Consider the following 18,361-nt stretch of genomic DNA (forward strand, 5'->3'; position numbering starts at 1 on the left):
GGTAGGAATGTATGGATGCTAAAGTCATTCTTTTTCATCTGGAATAGTCCTCTTCATGTTGTAAATACAGATTAGCAGAGGCCTCTTGGTTTTGCTTTGGTTTATTTTATAATCCTTGCGTAATCTGAGGATAAAAGAACCCTCTTTAAACTGTGGGCCCATATACAATGATGATGAAAGTAAATTGGTTAAACAACCATAACCAACTTGTTCTGTCACACAGTTGAAAGCAATGTGTTTGACAAAGTAACGAGGGCCTATTTCAACTTGTGCTTTGGGCATACCAAGGTATGGTTTTTTAAGAAAGCTTGATAGTTATATCTGTCAGAATAATTTGCAATTGCATTCTACAAAACTTTAAAAAGCTTTAATCTATTACATTTATTAATCAATAGTTAACGATTTTCTGGAGTTCACAAAAGATAAAGTTTATGACATGCTGTTTGTCACAATATTGCTTTTGACTCTTAGAAAGGGAGGCTATCACCAGTAATGATTTTTAGTTTGTCACTGTTTCATACTTGGGAAAGATGAGTATTTTCTCTGCCCCTTTCACTCACTGTCTTTTTTGCCGGGGGGGGGGGGGGGGGGGGGGGGGGGGGGGGGGAGGGTTCATTTGTCTTTTTTAATATTTGGGTTTGTTTGGATTTTGGGGTTTGTTTGGGGTTTTTTGTTTGTTTGTGGGGTAGGTTTTTTTTTTAGGGGCTGTGTGTTTCTTTGTTTTGTTTTTTAAATACAGCAGTATTCCTAACATCACTAAATGAAGCATGGGGAGTCAACGGTGAAAATTTTCTTTGGTTCAATGACTTGTGCCAGTTTGAAGGCTTGTGAAAAGTTCAGCAGCTGGAAATTGGAAACAAATAGTTAGAAAGACTGATCTGACCATTTTGTGTGGATACTATAATTTTAAGAGAATGTTAACTGATGATCTAGCTTTGAGCAAGGCAATAACGGGTGATTCCATTTGAATCTTTTCTAAGAATGATACCAAAAAAATGTATCATGTTCCCACCAAGTAACACAATATTAATCAATTCTTTGGCATTTTCAAGGATGCTGGGTGGGATTTTTGCCTCTTCCCTTGCTTCTCATTTATTTGATCTTCATCTGTGGCTAAAATCTAGAGGATGTTATTCCATAATAAAGGTTGCAGCACTGGGTAGTCCTCAGACCTCTTTCCAATGTTCTTAAGATGAACCTTTATGACAGCACAACCAGTCTCTTACCATCATTTGTACCATCTTGCCTTTCTATATGCCATCAGCAAAAGACAAGAAAAATTTATCCTAAAATAACTTATTCTGTTTGTATCTGTTAGAGGGGCAGACCTTTCTGCTCTAGTGCGTGAGGCTTCCATTTGTGCCTTGAGACAAGAAATGGCCCTGCAGAATACTAAAAGCAAGAAAGGTAAGAAAGCTTTACAAAAATCTTAACTGAACAGCGAGAAGATAAATGGAATGTAAAGTATTTAAGGTAGTTCAAGACAAGCATAAAGGCGTGCATGCTGTACATAAATGATTGATGACTTCTGAGCCAAACAAAAATTAAGTCTTATTTGTTTCAAGAACACGTAAGTATCTTTGAAGTAGATGTAGTGGAGAGTAGAGGAAAAAATGGTTATGCTGGAGGTTTCAGCATAAATTTTTTTTCTGAAAGAATTGAACCTTGTCACCTTAAAGAAAAGTTTATGTTAAATGGTAGTATAAATGGACAATTTATATACTAGACTGAATACATCTTTGCCACATTTCCACATCACTATCAAAGACTACTTATACTGACTTATTTGCAGATTTGAGTACAGTTGTAACTGCACACATACTGATCACATACCTTTGGCACACAATTGTATCGTGTAACTGAACACGTGTCTAGTAGTAATGGTGCTAGGAAAATCTGAGTGCCATTTTTTATCTTAGGTGTTTAGCTCATCAGTGGCTCTTGCCAGGACTTCAACAGGGAGTTATAAATTGTTTCAAGTACAATGTCTGCCCTTTCCATATCTCTCTGCGTTTTTGTTCTAAGTTGTATTTTCCTGTATTTTAAATTATTATTTTTTCTGTGCAGATAGAAAAATGTAATCAGAAATTGAAACTCTTTAATATAAAATGTGTGTGTATCTAGATTTTCTCCAGTAATTTCATTTGTTGTTTTACCCTTAAGTCAAAATGCAAAGCTAAGATGGAATTGTGACTTTTCAGATTATGTCCTTGGAAAATATATTAGGCTTTCATTATGCCTCTGATCTCTAAGAACCACAATGGAATTTTAATGGCTTTGAATCATACTTTTTGATCTAGTACATATCCAGTCTCATCTGGTTTTTAACAACAGTAGGTTAACAGAGCAGAATGTTTGTATTTCTTGTTTTGAAGGAACTAGCATATTCATTGGGGAGGGAGGGCAGGAACAAAAACTATAAAAACCTTCACTGTTACTTGGTTACCCATTTTGTTTGCTGTAGATGGAAAAAGCTCTTGATTTGAGATGGAAATTTCTGAATTTATCCTGAAGTTAAGAGCAAGCGACATTAACTAAAGTTTTGTGTCTTTGTGGTTGAATTTGAAAAGCAAGATCTGGTCTTTCTTTGATACTTTCAAATTAAAGAGGAAACGGAACCACCTATGCTTCACTCATCTAGGGGAAAAAAAAACCCAATTAAATATTTGGTGTTTTAAAAAGACTATACCTGTTGATATACTTCATTATTTTAATTTATCATTAATTTATCAAGATAAATTGTTTTAAATAATAAAATAGACTAAATGGTTTTGTCATCAGAAATCAAGGCAAACTATGTTAATGCAAGTAGCCAAGGTATAGACTACTGACAGCTAAATTCTCCACAGTATCAAGCATTGTGCCTGCTTTCACAACACAATGAGCATGAAGTAGCCTAACTTACCTGCAATGAGAGGTAAACTACTTTACCTAGCAGTAGGTAAAAGCACGCTTATGCTTAGCCCTAGCTAACTCTTAAATTAGTATCATAAGACTGTTTCACCTTGACTTTTTCTGATAATCATGTCCTTAATGATACTGATCTTCCCAGCTGATTAATGCTGTTTTCTCCTTTCCCTTTCCTCCCTCCCTATAGTTGAGACTATATATTGTTTCACAATTCGATTAAGAAGTTACAGGGTTAAAAACAGAAGTGAAAGCAAAATTAAATTCTCATAGCTTCATTTTATTATTTTATGGAGTTCTGATGACTCATTCTTAAAGTAATTTGGCATATGTGAAAGTCCCAAGTTGAACTGTTTTTTCTTTCTATAAATAGCGTTTCCTCGAGGAAGTAAGTTAAAATACTGATATTTTAAATGTAAATTTACATCTTCATTTATACTGGTATAACTTTCTATGGTAATGGGAATCTTGAATAAGAGCTTCAGAGAACTGAGATGAGGAAGAGCAGCAAGGTATGTTTAGTTCAGTGAACTTTAACCTTCACCTTTACTTTTAAAGCAAGCAGTAATAATTGTAGACTATTTGCTCTTCTGTTTTATACCTTAAACAAGTTCTCATCCTTAATTTAGTGCCTTCTGCCTGCATAGTCTTTTGCTATATCAGCAGAATGTTTTTGTTAAACTCAGATATCAAATATGTTAATGAGGAATCTTAAGTTTTTTCATTACACGTTACAAAGATGTACGCAAAGGTAGCGGCAGTACATATCTGTGGAAGCAAAAAGTCTTGTAATGAAATACATAAAAATGCATCAAATTGACTCTAAAGATATAGTTTTGTGTACCTCTAAAATATCTGATACCTGTGCATAATGTTAGCGTTATAATTAATCTGTATAGTAGTGGGATCTTGAGATCTTAAGCGTCGATTGAACAAGGTACGTGCTTGTGAGAGCAAAGAAATCCATTATTTATTTGAGGTGTGCTTATGTTTTAGCATACAAAAAAAAAAAGTCTGTTCAAAAGGTTATGATTAGGAATAATTACTGTGAATATCTGCATTAAGGTCAAAAAAGGGATTTGCATAAATGTAAAGACAGGGAGTTTAAAAAGTGAAAGCTTTCATCACTTCTGGGTAATGCCAGACAAGACAACGATATGAAGTCAATTATTTATAAATTGAGCATCCTGTAGTAGAATGGGAATGATAAAAAATGTTTTCTAGGTACTTAATAACACTCTGTAGGGAAGCTTAATATTAAAAATATATAGAAAATAAAGCCCAGAACTGGAAGGGTTGAATTCTAACTGGATTTGAGGTAAACTGCAGTTAACTTGGCATCTTCAAGAATGAAATTCTCAGTCTGCAGGTGGAAACATTAATATCTAAAATAACTTTCTGAAACAAGTAAGTATTCTTTGGCTTAAGGTGCAAGGGGTAGAGGGATGAAGATCTTGCCTAAAATCATAGACAGGAGGCTACATAAAATGTAGGAGGTCAGGTGTTCATAACACTACTGAATTAGATCTCATCCAACTGACTAGCACATGCAGTTAGTTTGGTTTCATGAATGCTGCCTTGAAATACATGTAAAAATCACTTGATTGTCACTTGCCTGCAATTTAATTTAGTAATCAATTATGCTTTATTCTTTAAGGAGAAATCAAGATTTCCCATAAACACTTTGAAGAAGCCTTTAGGAAAGTGAAATCTTCAGTATCAAAAAAGGTAAGATAAGCTTCAGCTATGCAAGACGGATTACTTCCCTGGAAAGGATACGCTTTTTGTGCTGGAGACAGGTGGGAAGAGTTAAGTTTGCAGTATACTTGCCTGTATTTCAAACAACTGACACTACCTGTTTCTGCATTGAAGAAACCTGATGTTTTTCACAAGTTCAGAAACTGAAGAGTCCCTTTTCAGCTGCAGATGATGCTATCATCAAGGTTATCTTTTAGTATGGCACCTTGGACTTCTTGCTGACATTCCCAGATTAGTTATTGACCTGGCCCTAACCTCTTCTGTCTGTGGAATTTTCAGTTAAAAGTCAAGGCCTTTAGAATGCACCACACCTTCCCACCACCTTCCCCCCCCCCCCCCCAGATGGATGTGACACCCGAAGATGCACAACCGTTTCTGTTAACATGCAAAAGACAACATTTTGAGATAGGACATAAAACACGCTTTATCATCTTAGTTATTTCTTATCAGTCTTTTCATTATTTGCATTTGTCAAGGAAGTTTGTTTTAAAGGTTTCCTTATGACCTGTTCTTTTTAATGACTGAAAGGAAAGCTGTTCAATCATCTTAATTACTATAATTGAGAAGTTAATATATATATAGGAATTATTGCTGCAGAGCTGTTGTGTATAGGTGTCTCTGTTGCCAAGAGCATACTGCAGCCAAAATACATTAATATATTCACTTTGAACACTAGCCAAAGAGAAGTTAACTATTTCCTTTCATTATTATTGTTCATTGATGGTCAGTTACCTTTTCTAAAATTTAAAAGTGATCTTTGGCTCCAAGACCCTTTAAAGATGGTATTGGTTGTTGGTTTCTTCCCCTTTGCTAATCGCTAAGCAAACAGTTCAGAAGCAACAGCCACAAAAACTTAAAACATGTCCTCTAACATAGCAATCACTGGTAAGTATTAGGACATACTCCCTCTGGTTCTTAAGAGTTAACCAGCAATGTCATTCTGCATCTTGAAGGCAGCTTAAATATCACGTCTCAAAGCCCTATATTTCAATTATAGCCATCTGAACAATTTTCATTTAGGTATTTTGAAATATCTTTTGGAGTACAAGATACTCATCTCCCATTTCCAGATGCTATTTCCTATCTGCTGGACAAAATCAATCTATCTGGCAAAAACTCTCTACACACCTTCCTGCGAATACTGGAAAATACAAAAAGCTGCATCTCACTGATTTAGTGCTTCTAACTCTTCTTTTCCCTCCCATACACATCTCTTGAGTTCAGTTAACTTGCTTTTGGTTTAATTGATTGACTTGAGACAAACCAAAGTAAGTTCTTACAGCTGCGGAGAGACATCACCTTCTGAAGCCAGTTATTTCAGTGGAAGTTAACATCCCCCAAGTATTCTGTTCCTCAAAACCATCCTTATGTGTGACTAGTGAAAAGGATTAAGGAACAGTTACAGTTAAGTAAGTTAGACTAGCAAAAGCTGATCTTGTCTGTGCATTTTGGCAGAAGTAGATGAGGGAGTAAAGTGTCAATTCAGCAGCTCCTCTAGCAAAGAGGGTAGTATCTTCTTAGTGAAGCTGCAGTCTGAACCTAGCAGGGCAATATTTAGTATAAAGAACCCTGCCAAAGGCTTCTGTTAATTATGTATCATTGGTTACTGTCACTGAAGAACCTCATTTAGTGAGTCAGGGTAGCATTTGGTTTTTTTTTTTTTGTCTTACTTAGTTTTTTGTTTGTAAATGTTTTTAAATATAGCTAGTGGCTCATACAGCTGGTTTGTTTCACTTTCTTGTTAAATGATAAAGTTGCTTTTAAGTGTTGCAATTTTTTTTTTACCATTTTCTGAAGTCTTTTTTCCTCTTATCTTGGCACTGCTAGGATCAAATAATGTACGAAGAATTGCGTCAGTCACTGTGCAGGTGATACATTTCGACAATTCCCAAGAGAGACTTACTCTACATTGGTGGAGAGTTTTGTAATACCCGTGCCTGAAATGAAGAGACAGGTTGGAAAAAAGCTGTACTAAATCTTTCAGCTTTTTAAACTGTACCTGAAAAAAGGTCACCATAACCTACTGCTCTAAACAATCCTTAATTTAACTATTTCTAGAATAAAAGATATATATAATACACGCTTCCTGCTTATGACCATTAATGTTTTAAAAATGAATGTGTTTAGTGCTGAAGAGCTAATACCATTCTGAATAGTATTTGGTGCCCTTTAATCAGAAATCCCTCATAGTGTTTACGTTGCTCAAATAGCTGTTTTCAAGAACAAGGACTCCGGCAGAATCACTGGAAGAACAGAGCTGTGAGAGCAGGCTGGGACGGTGCTGCACTGTATGTTATCATACCATCAATCATGCCTTTCCCAAATAGGGTGACACACGATGATTGTGCCAGCACAGATTCCCTTCACCTTATCACAAGAACTATCCAGAGATGGCAAGGTGTCTTAAAGTTATCTAGGAGAGAGTAAAGTTTGGAAATCTGAGAAGTGTTATGCTATTGTGATTTAACAGCCACCTAAGAAACATTCAAAACAGTAAGAGTTTTCTTAATATTTTTTTTAAACAGAATTTTTTGTTGTTGCAGATTTGTCTATTACAGGTTTGAACTTCTTAGCTCATGTGTTTTGATATCCTCTGGAGGAAGGAAAATGTTACTGTTTTTAAGAAACAGGCCAAGAGCCTCGAGTTGTGTTGTTTGTTTTTTTTTTTTTTAAAAAGAAATTCCATCTTGGAAAGCCGGTCGTAACTTTCAGCACTAGCTAACTGGGAAGTATTGAGTTAAGACAAAACACTGAAATGTGACAGATAGATACTGAGCAACTGCTTTCTGAAACCTACTAGCCTTCATGCCTTTTTTTACCATTGTCATGATTCTATGAAGTTCTTTAATCTCAGTTCCTATCTTTGATCAGTCTTCTTCTTCCTAAGTGCACTGCATCAGTCAAGGACCAGAACAGGAAATGGATGATTTCTGCTGAAAGACTTTCCATAAATTTGCTAAGTTTGATAACACCAAACTTTTAAAAATTATTTAAAGTAATGAAATCTCCATATAGAACAGCAAAATAGCTTTTGTAAGCAACATTTATTTGCTTCAACATTTAAGAGGGAGGATGTGACCCTGAACAGCCTGATCTAACCTCGTCTGACTTGCCTTGGAACAGCACGTTACAACTTCAATTCTTCTTTGAATTGCCATCTGACAAAAGATCTTGCACATTTTTCCCAAAAGTGAATGTAGAAGGCTATTGCAAATAACTAATCACCAGAGACTTGTGTTTTAAAAATACTGACACTCGTGGCAGCTTGTTCTTACCAGTGTGATTTTTGCACAAGGTGGTATGATATTCCCTCCCTCTTCTAGCGAAGCCTGAGATTCGGTGTGGCCCATACGACTAACAAATGAAGTCCCTGCAGATAAAGCAGAAGATGATGTGTTTGCTTGTAATTGTAAATCAGGCTTGGAGCTCTGGGAATTTCTGTGATTCCCAGAAATCTAAGATGAAGGATCATCATTTTATCTCCGAGTAGTTTCACTTGTGGATGTTCATTACTGTGAGGCAGTGCAATTAGTACAGATCAGTTAAGTGACTAATTTTAATGTAAAATCACAACTAGATGTCATGTACAGAGCTATACGAGAACCGCCTATGCTACATAAACCTCTTCCTGTTTTAGCTCTACAACTTTACAGTTTGTTTTCTTTTACTACCTTTCTTAAATAAAAGGCTTTTTTGCTTTATAGGAAGCTACAACTGTGTCAAAGTAAGCTGTGAACTCTTTGAGTACAATAACACACTCAATTCACTTGAGTGTTTGAGAGATGACTAGTGAAAAAAGAATCAACAGGAGCCCCATGAAAACAGTGTATGCCATCTCAAAAATCCATTTTGAAACTGTCAGCCATTTTACCTTTAGATAAGATAATTCTGAAGGCTGTCACTGTGTTTTACCTGCCTGTGGCATGCATTGGTTTCAAAACAAATAAACTATATAAAAACTTAACCAGGAATAAAAAAAAAGTCTACTAACAGTGAAACTCCAGTGATACAATTTAGAAATATTTGTCATCTTTTCTTGGGAGAAAGATGTGCCAAGCAAGCCACTCTTTACAGTTGAAAATAACCACATGAATGATTTCTCCTTTATTGATACGTACAGGAAAATCCTGCTACAATGCTTAAGGATAGCTGCAGTTGATGAGCTTATGAACAAGTCAAGTCCTCAAGCCCTGGCATATTCACCTAAGAATTTTCTCCTCCTTTCCTGTTATGATGGTGTTATTCCTGTGTATATACGAAGCAAGAAAGCAAGGTAGGACTTGCAAGGCAAGACTAAGGAGGAAATACTGTTCAAGTAGTAGCAATAACAGTATTACTATTAAAGTATTAATAACAACATAGTCTTGTCAAGAGTTCTAACACAAAACATATGTTTAATATACAAAGTGTCTGATGATCATTCTCCTTAACACGCGATAGTGAGTGGAAGAGGAAGCGGGGTGCAGGAGGGTTTGAATTTACAAGAAAACCTGAAGTTAAGTTGAAAGGCAGAAAAACCCCAGATCAGTCAAGTGTCCATATCCTGTTCTCTTACCTTGTCTGGGCTACATGTGCATCAAGGAGCAGACAAGGGTAGGCAACTAACCTCTATTTGTTCACACAAGGAAGTGCTGCACCCACACTGCTACTTTTTCTTGTGGGAAATTCTGCCTAGACTATAGTACTTATCACTGAAAAAAAAAAAACTTGATAAGACATAAATTGCACGATCCCTTGTACTTGTACATAGAAAATGGGAATCACTTTAAGGAACAAGCCTTTTCATGCAATACAGAGACCACTACTTTGTTCTGCATATGCAGCTACTGTCCCTCCTAGCAGACATGCCTAAAGGAGGTTTTCCCTCTAGTCATCTTGTTTCTGTTGGGACAAGACCAAGAAATTGTTCATCATGCCATTCTTCTCTCCCTTTTCCTGAGGCTAGCCACATATCTAAATCACAATAATGATTCTGTCCCAGAGCACGTTAGATGCTAACTTCAGGGGCAGAGGCAGTGCAGGGAACTGTCAGCAGGAGAGAAGAAAAAAAAAAAAAAAAAAAAAAAAGATATGCTGTCTTCATTCCTGGCTAAATAGGAAACTTTTTCAACATTTTTGTCCTCACTGAAGTCTTGTATACCACTGCAGCCTTGATTGTGAAATAGAGGATTTGATTGATTGAGAGGAAAGAATTGTGTACATAGAGTTGCAGGTTGCTATACTAAAGGCAATGTACGTGATTTAGACACACCTATTTGTCCGATTGTTTTCCTAGGACCTTAGAGAGGCAACCTTGGCAGACCCAGAAGTGGCTCCTGTGCTTTGCAATGTGCAAGCTAAAACAGCATAACTTTCTTTGCCTTAAGTCTGAGACTCTTTCAAATTACAGAGGAGTACACTTTCCAAAAGCTGTGTCTTAGACCACATATGCAAGATCACTACCCGAGAGCAACTCTTCTGTTTGTCCAACAAGTTTAGTATGGCAGCCTGCAACCTATAGCATTGATGTTATTGTTTATTGAACCCCATCATTAAATAAGGCATGAGCAGCTTTAAGTTGTACTGCGGCATGCCACTTCATCTGAGCTCATTATCTAACAGTGTCTGCTTACCTAGAACAGATCCATTTCTCAACATCTGTAGACTTTAAATGTGTTACATGCTTGCTGGCTATATTTAAAGACTTAACCAGAGGAATTTTGAGATATGAAACCAAAAGTCTTAACTACTTTCCAACTGGCATCTGGTTCCAGGTAGGAAGTCTTGTCCTGGATCTGAAAGTATGGAGCTCTGCAGCCAGAGACATGCACCCATTTAACACAGGTTAATTGGCCACTGTTGTGGGACAGACAGGTTCAACAGCAAAACAAGAATGCCAGAGGCAAGAGTTGTTTTGAAAGAGGAATATGCCCACGCCTGTCCTATGGGAAAACTCATGCCTAGTATCATCAGACTCCAGGATGCATTACTTACTCCACTTAAGCAGCTTCAAATAATAGGGGAGTGCTGCATGTGTGTCTGTCTGTGTTACAAGCCATGCAAGGCAGTTTATTCTCAAGTTACTCTGAAAGCCCTGAAGGGGATTCAGAGCTCTGCACAAGTTAACTGCAGCTAAAATACTTGGATGAAGTGTTTAACACTGCTGACCTAAAGTCAGCTGTGTTTTGACAGTAAAACTCCTGGCTGACTTCACATAAAGGAGAGGTTTGCCAAACTGACAAACTAGTAAGATGCTTTAGTTACGCAGAAAGGAACAAACCCTAACAATCATGTATAAAGGACAAAATTAACTCATTCCATCTGAATGGATTTATTAAAAAAATATATAATTAGGTTAACTGTCAGGGTTCTTAATGCTCTTTAGGTTTAATTTGTTCTTCACTGGTGAGTCAAAGCTTCCTCCAACTTTCAGATAATGTATTTCAAAAACTATACAAGCCTGTTTCTGCCCGATATATTTTAATAGCATTAATGAAAACTATTTAATTCCTTAAAAACAATAACTAGATGGTTCATATATATATTTAAATAAATTTTCATGTTTCTTATTTCTGTGCCATGCCTTTGGACTAAGCACCACATTGTAAGTATGACTGGAGAAAATTGGTTATTAATTTAGAATATATCGAACACAAGCTAAGTAGTCCAGTTGGTCTTAATTCCTTTTACCAGTGGTTCAGAAACGCTTCTAACTTTTTTTTAGGAATGAAATGATGCTGCAATATAGGTTAACTTTCAGATGATCTGCTTCTGGCTAAATCCCTACTACTGAAGTTAGATGCTGAAGCCTCTTGTGTATCACACAGGAATTATAAGCCTAAGAATGGTAGTTACCAGTGCTAGCAAGAATGAGACCATGGTTTAAATCCAAACCTAAGTCTCACTGGCTCAGACTAACCTAGCCAGTATGTGTTCTCCAAAAGGTAGCCAGTAGCACGTGTTTCAGAAAGATGATGACAAGCATAGATATCTCCCTCAGAATTCCCCACTATTCTGCAGCTCTTAAGGTGAAAACGGAATATTTATAATCAAGAGTTGGAAGAGAAGATCATAGCCAGGACCCCTTAAAGCAGTATTTGCTATTTTAAAACAAGAGAGATGGTAATTTCAGTCACGTTTAAAAGCAGGAATTCACACTTGCACTGCCTATTGGGAGGACAGTAAGGGGCATCAGTGATTCTATGAAACAGGTAACTAAGCCCAAGTATGAAAGTTAACCTCTGAGCTCTCAGTTATCCTAGATGAGTACTTCAGATAAGCAATTTCTCAACTTTAGCTTTTAGCTGTAAAACTTTCTGGAGACACTTTCCATCCTTCATTCAGCTATGGCAAGCTATCAAAGAGATTTAATTACACCATTCGCTTCTTAAATTGAGAGAGAGTCATGGAGAAGTGGCTTAAAAAGAAACTGTTTTGCAGCTTGTTAAGCCTATTCAAGTCTTTCAGCCAAAATCAGTTTTCTTCCCAGTGGAAAGGTAAGGCAGTGATTCTTTACAGTTCATCTATACCACTCAATAGAACTGCTCTTGCATCTGCTTTAAAAATACCAAATTTCTCTAAAGCTTAAGTCCTTCAGCATTAGGGGATCAGTCAAAAATTCACCCAACGTTACTTTAATCTTTGCTTTTTAATTACATGTAAAGGTACCAGATGAAGTATATTTTGACATTACACTATACCCTGAGCGATATGCTGGCTAGCTAGCAGGTTATTGGCATCATAATGAAGTCACTTTGTAAGTGGTTGGCACAGTTTCATACCATTTCTACTACTTAACCACAGATAAAAAAAAAAACAACTCACATTAGAAACAGGACTGCAATCAAGTGAGGGTTAAGATGTACCAATAAATTCCTCTCAAGCAGGAAGGAAAAAAAAAAAAACCACCACACACACACCACCACACAAAGTACAGGAGCTGGACGCATCTAAAAATTCAGTTACTTACAGCAGACCAGCATGGACAGTAGCTGAGACTTCCACCTTCTTCAGGTTTTGTCTTTCAGATAAGTGAAGAACATACTGTAGGATCACCATTTGAGATTTAAGAGTGATTTGTAGCCATCTTTGACAGCTTAAAGCCATCATCAATGCATTAGATGATAGAAGGCAAATATACTGTGCTGAGGTATGTAGATTCATTCTTCAGCAAGTCTATCCATTCTCCATTCCCAATTTTAAAACTTCTTAAGCAGGAAGTCTGGTATCACCACCTGTGCCCTCACCACATTTTAATATGAAAGACAGACAAGTATTTATGTAGGGTAGTGTAGATTGGGGGGGGGACACACGGACGGACGGAGCGGACGACCAAGGTCATTTATCAACACTTTTCTGTGTACACAAATGACTAATACACTTAATAGAGTTGTCACGGGCTGTAGCTAGCCTTGTTTGCCAGAACAGTATCTGCTTCAACTGATTCAGTTTTCCATACAAGCCAAATTTCCAAATGAGTGTAAATATTTTGAGTTAGCATTTAAAACCATGGTAACAGCAGAACCAACTAGGACAAGCCTAATCCTTTTTCTTTGCAGATCAGAAAAAACCCAAACTGTAACAAGATTTTTTCAAATATGAAAAAACTAATCAGTTAAGTTACCTAGTGGCTTACACAATACAATTCTAAATGCTAGCTGCTCAAGCTATCTGCTAACACGAGCAGCTTAGGCAGTAGGTGGGGACCCATAAAGTTGGCAATTCTTCACCTTTTTGCAAGAAAGTCACACAAGCCATCTCGATGCCAATTTCACTCCAATAGATTGCTCCTTTAAGGTAATTTCAGTAGAAAAGGTAGAACTTTAAAGCAGTGCTTCAGATGACATTACATATTTAAACAAAAGCAGACTTAACATTTCTGTGCAAATTTAGTTCTTCCACCCATAAGTTAGGAAACAGGTTCAACAGAAGGTTTAAGTTAAAAAAAATCATGTTAGTTTAGAATTAACAGGCAAGTACAGCATTTTAACACTACAGTCATCTAAATAGAATGTTGTGGGCAGCGTACAACATTGAGAACTTTTAAAATACTAAGAGTCAGACAGATATTTTATATAGATTTAACACCTGCCAAAGTAAATTCTGTAACAAAGTGATTTAGCATTATGCATATAACACTGATCCTTAGGCAAACATATACACATTAAACCAATGAATCTGAGGACTGCGAGGAATGTTATAGCTGGTAGGAGTCTGCTACAAAATCCTTAAGGATGCATTGCTGTGTTGCTGTAGATCTTAATTCAGGACACTGGTGAACATCTTTAGCAAGAGACCTTATACCAGCCAGCCACTTTAAAGCAAGCAGACTTTTCAAAGTTTTTTTGGTTGCCAGAAGTTTAATCTTGCTTCACTTCACCCTTTAATTGCCTTTTCATACGTGAATATGGGCTGATTGTGTCATCCATCACGAAGTCATACAGTACTTTTATCCAAGAGTTATATTGCGGCAGGTTGTCATAGTATTCAGCTGCTATTTTCTTCACCTAAAGAGGAGATACAAGGTTTATTTACTATTTTTATTAGCGCCAATCATGACAACTTCACAATCCTCAACCTGTAACTTAATGTAGAGCACCAGAAGTTTCATTTTAGATGTTAGATTCTACAGGAAAGGCTACTAGTGCCACTGTGTGAAAATTTCTTTAAGGTAAAAGCAACTCCCTGGTTGTTAAGTAAACTTCATGTGAAACTTTCATATTGAAGATAACCAGAACAAACTCTGCTAACGTTCACTGTGCTACCTACAGAATGATGTAGCTCACAAAAGCAAGCAGTATGGTTGCTAGTGGAAGTGGGTGACTCAGTTCAGTGCAGACTCATAGGTATATGAGTATCACTCAAAAGGCGGTTGTAAATTCTAGGAAGAGATGTTGAACACAGCTGTTTTTACATGTAGTTTCAAACCTCAACACTCAGAAGAAAAGACCATTTCTTTCTGAGGGCAGACATTAAAGAATGAATATAAACTGCTTCCAAAGACTTTATTCTCAGATGTACACGCTGACTAGACCACTGTTTTAAACTAAGAGAGCTGGAGTTCCAGCTAGGTATCCTTACTGATATTTAAGGCCAACCACCTAAAGCCTTAAAAACCTGAACAGAACAAAACTAATTTTTCACTAAATTCCATAGCTTTAGACAGAAGAAAAATATTAATCTGTATAAGCAACAAACAAATCCAAGATATTTGCATGCCTGCTTTGGAGCCAAAGATCGTTTTGATCTGTCATCACACCTTCAGAGTAGTGCATCTAGCCAGTATACTTTTATTCAACAGCAATTGTTCTCAGCTCACCAGGACCCCAGCTGGAATCAAGTATTCAGTACTTCAATGATCTTTAGCACACAGCATAGCAGAGTCCAATCAAATTAACTACATTGTTCTAAAAGAAGGCTTTGTTTTCTTATCAGAGCTGTGGATTAAGAGTCCTATAGCAGAGCTACTTAAGTACCTCTGCAATTAAATACTTGAAAAAAAAAATTATTCCCTTTTTACAACTGAAGTACTGCTGCAAGAAGTGAAATGCTGGTTTACCAGCACAGATCTAGGTATCAAAGGTGAGTTAAAGCAACTTCAGCTGTATTTGAAAAATGGAATCTATGAATAAGAGAAATCATGTCTTTTTCAAAAACAAAAAACAACAAAAAAAGCCAAAAACAAAGTCTCAAAAAAAAACAATTACAGAATTTAACCACCCCACTAAAGAAGTGCTGGAGTAGTTACTTCATCTACAGTTCCACCACTGACAACAGAAATAATCAAGTTTAGACTCCACCAAAGCCACAAGCTTACAAGGTCTGACTATTACCAAGTGCAATAACAAAGCTGCAAGACCAACACCACAGCTGCTGTCAAATTGCAAATTTAGTGTCTGATGAAAAACACATTTCACTGAAGGTGAGTTTTAGGTGTAACCCTGGAAGCCTGTGTTCCCATGCTCCAATTGGGAAACACATATACAACAAGAATTAAGCTCCTGCTAAAAAGAAACCAGCAAAGATTGAAGTGGGAAGAAACCAGTTTGAAAATTCACATCTGCTACTCATGCAGCTATTACAGGCCTAAGTCTTAGCTTTGAAGCCTTAATTCTGTCAGTGTACAGCTGACACTTATTTAGGGTTCAAAGGTTCTTACTAGAGGAAACTGAGCAGCTCCAAAATAGAAAGCTGTTAAACATTTGTCAACAGTACAACAAACGTTAGCCATATCTCAAACCATCTCTTTTCCCCACCAGAGAATGTCAGTGATAGAACAGACTGAAGCATAAGCCTGCATTACAATATTGTCCTTAAAGACTTTAAAGACAGAGACAACAAACCTCTGGGGGTATCTGCAACTTCTTAACTATTTTTCTACATACTTACAAACCAAACAGAAGGCTGGTTGTAATTACAGAAAACTAAAGTTAGCACGAAGTGCAAGACATGCATTTCCTCCCATCTCCTTTTATGGAAGAGGCTTGAGCAAGCAGCACATTGGAGGCTTGTTCAGGATACCACTAAAATGGTAACTAATTACCCCCGTCATCACTCAACTTAGAAATTGTTCTGGTTTTTGTTTGGGTTTTGGGTTTGTGTTTCTTGGTTGGTTTGGTTTTTTGGGGGGTTTTAGGGGTTTTTTTTGGTTTTTTTGTTTTGGTTTTGTTGTTGTTGTTTTTTTCTCTCTCAATTTCCATTCTTCTAAATATCAGTGTTCTCCTGATTTTCAAGTTAAAGTAGGGCTTATTTTAAGAAAAAGTAATAACGGTTGAAGTAAAACTTACCAGTGGAAGGCTCTTGCCAGGAATATTGGGGAAGTCATGATGTTCATTGTGATAGCCAACATTAAAAGTGAGCAAATTAAGTGGCCCATAGTAGGAATAAGTCTCATGTCCTTTTAAAAACATGTAATGTTCAGCTATGAAGTGTCCTGAAATTGGGTGCAACCCAAGTCCAAGTACTGAACCAGCAAGCATGTAAAAAGTGGATTTGACTCCCCATAAATAATATATCACGATATCAAAGGAAAGCTGAGCCAATAAATTGATTATTTCAAGTCGAGTAATGGGTTTGGGGTTGATGCAGAGAGGTCTAATCGCATAGAAAAAAGGTTGAAGAACAATCCATATGAACTTCCTAAAACGGGTGCAGAAAAACCAGCCTTCGAAGTTGGTAGGAATGTCCACATCAATTCCGTCGCCTCCTAAGTAACGATGATGATCCATGTGGTATCTCTTGAAGGATATGGAGTACGGGAGACCAAGAGGGAGGTTGGCAAATATTCCAAACCATCGATTCCACATTGCTTTGCTGTTGCCAAAGGCACTGTTGTGAGAGATCTCATGAATAGCCAGAGTCATGGAGTGGCTAATACAGCTTCCAAAAACATATGCCCAGAAGACTACCCATTTCCAGTCCAAGTCTTTAACCAGATAAAATGCAGTCAACTGCGCAAGAACCATCAGCACAACCACCCAGATCAAGTTGTAGTCTGGCTTCATCAATGCTTTAATCTCTGGATGTTTTGCTAGATGGGAAAAAAATTAAATGAAAAAGGAACTACTAAGCAGCTCCCCTCACAGCCAACCACCCCAACTAGATTACACAAGCAGATACAGTAATTTCTTCCCTTCCTCCCAATTAGGATTTTTCTGCAAAGGTCGTGAAAACACGCCACCTTTCCGCTCGGGACATTTATTGCTATAATAAATCCTTTAGAATTAAATCATTTCAGCATTTTTCTGTTGCTCAGCAACTTAGACACGTATATGGCAAGCACCGGTGCCACCTCCAGCCTACCCAGGAAGGAAGGGGTTTGAACTGACAACCCACCCGCAATTCCAAAGGGCTCAAGGAAGCCCAGGTCCGATTCAGGCGTCTGACTCGAAAACGCGGTTATTTACCACCCACGCGGGCTGCCGCCGTCACCTCTACGCACGACGGCCGATCCGTCCGTAGGGACCAGCGGGCACCTTACCGCCGGCTCGGCTCCTTTCCCACCCGCACGAAGGGCGCCGCGGAAGCGGGCAGCCCCGGCGGCGGGCGGGGTAACCGCACCGCTGCCCGCCGCGCCCCGGCTGCCCCCGCCGCCGCTCCGCAGCCCCTCAGCGATCGCTTCGCCGCTCAAAATGGAAGCCCGCGCCGCCCGCCCCACGCTTCGGGGCTCGGGCTCTGCCCCCGCAGGCGCCCGGCCGCCCCCCCCCCCCGCCGCTCCTTCCCTTCCCCTCCCCCGCCAGCGCCGCCAAGGCGGCGGCTGCCGCCTCCTCCACGTCCGCGGCCAGCGCCGCTCCCCTCACGCGGGCCCGGGACGACGTTGGCCCGGGCCGCGCACCGCCCCCCCACCGCCGCCTCCGCCGGGAGCCTGTGAGGGCTGGCGGCGAGGGACGGGCCCCCCGGCGCGGGCGGCTGGCAGCCATTTTGTGGGGTGTCCCCCCCGCCGCCACGCAGCCGGCGGCAAGGAGCGGCGGCACCGTCGTCGTCGCCGCCACCCCTCCTCCTCCTCCTCCTCCTCACCCAGGATCTCCTTGCGGCGGTCGGCGTGAGGCTGGTCCGTGTAGACCCACTCGAAATCCTCTCTGGCGACGGTGTTACCCATCCCGGCAACGCGGCGCCCCCCAACCGACCAACCGTCCCGCCCGCCGCCCCGCTCCCCTCCGCTCCGCGCCGCAGCACCCGGCCGGCAGCCCCCCCCCCCGGCACCGCTCTTTATAGCGCC

At 39.0% G+C, this 18,361-nt stretch overlaps 2 protein-coding genes across 7 annotated transcripts in view; one reads left to right on the top strand and one right to left on the bottom strand.

Annotated features, from left to right (window-relative positions):
- The window catches only part of NVL (nuclear VCP like), a 41,944-nt gene extending 33,071 nt beyond the window's left edge, over nt 1–8,873 (top strand). For 2 of the 6 annotated variants that reach the window (XM_082307521.1, XM_082307519.1), the window contains 3 exons: nt 1,319–1,407; nt 4,565–4,635; nt 6,493–7,273. In XM_082307521.1, the coding sequence (XP_082163647.1) occupies nt 1,319–1,407; nt 4,565–4,635; nt 6,493–6,537 (205 nt within the window). In that variant the 3' untranslated portion in view covers nt 6,538–7,273. Of the gene's footprint in view, nt 1–1,318; nt 1,408–4,564; nt 4,636–6,492; nt 7,278–8,785 lie in introns of those variants that run through there. The other 4 variants (XM_082307517.1, XM_082307518.1, XM_082307516.1 and 1 more) reach the window with 4 other exon arrangements.
- DEGS1 (delta 4-desaturase, sphingolipid 1) lies at nt 8,830–18,315 on the bottom strand. The gene is made up of 3 exons (XM_082307522.1): nt 18,160–18,315; nt 16,431–17,173; nt 8,830–14,150 (listed from the first exon to the last, which is right to left on the bottom strand). Exons 1-3 carry the CDS (start codon nt 18,239–18,241, stop codon nt 14,004–14,006), a joined length of 972 nt encoding a protein of 323 aa, XP_082163648.1. The 5' UTR covers nt 18,242–18,315; the 3' UTR covers nt 8,830–14,003.
- Between the last annotated feature and the right edge of the window lie 46 nt (nt 18,316–18,361).

This window comes from Platalea leucorodia, assembly GCF_965183815.1.
Source record: "Platalea leucorodia genome assembly, chromosome: 3".
Classification (NCBI taxonomy): domain Eukaryota; kingdom Metazoa; phylum Chordata; class Aves; order Pelecaniformes; family Threskiornithidae; genus Platalea; species Platalea leucorodia.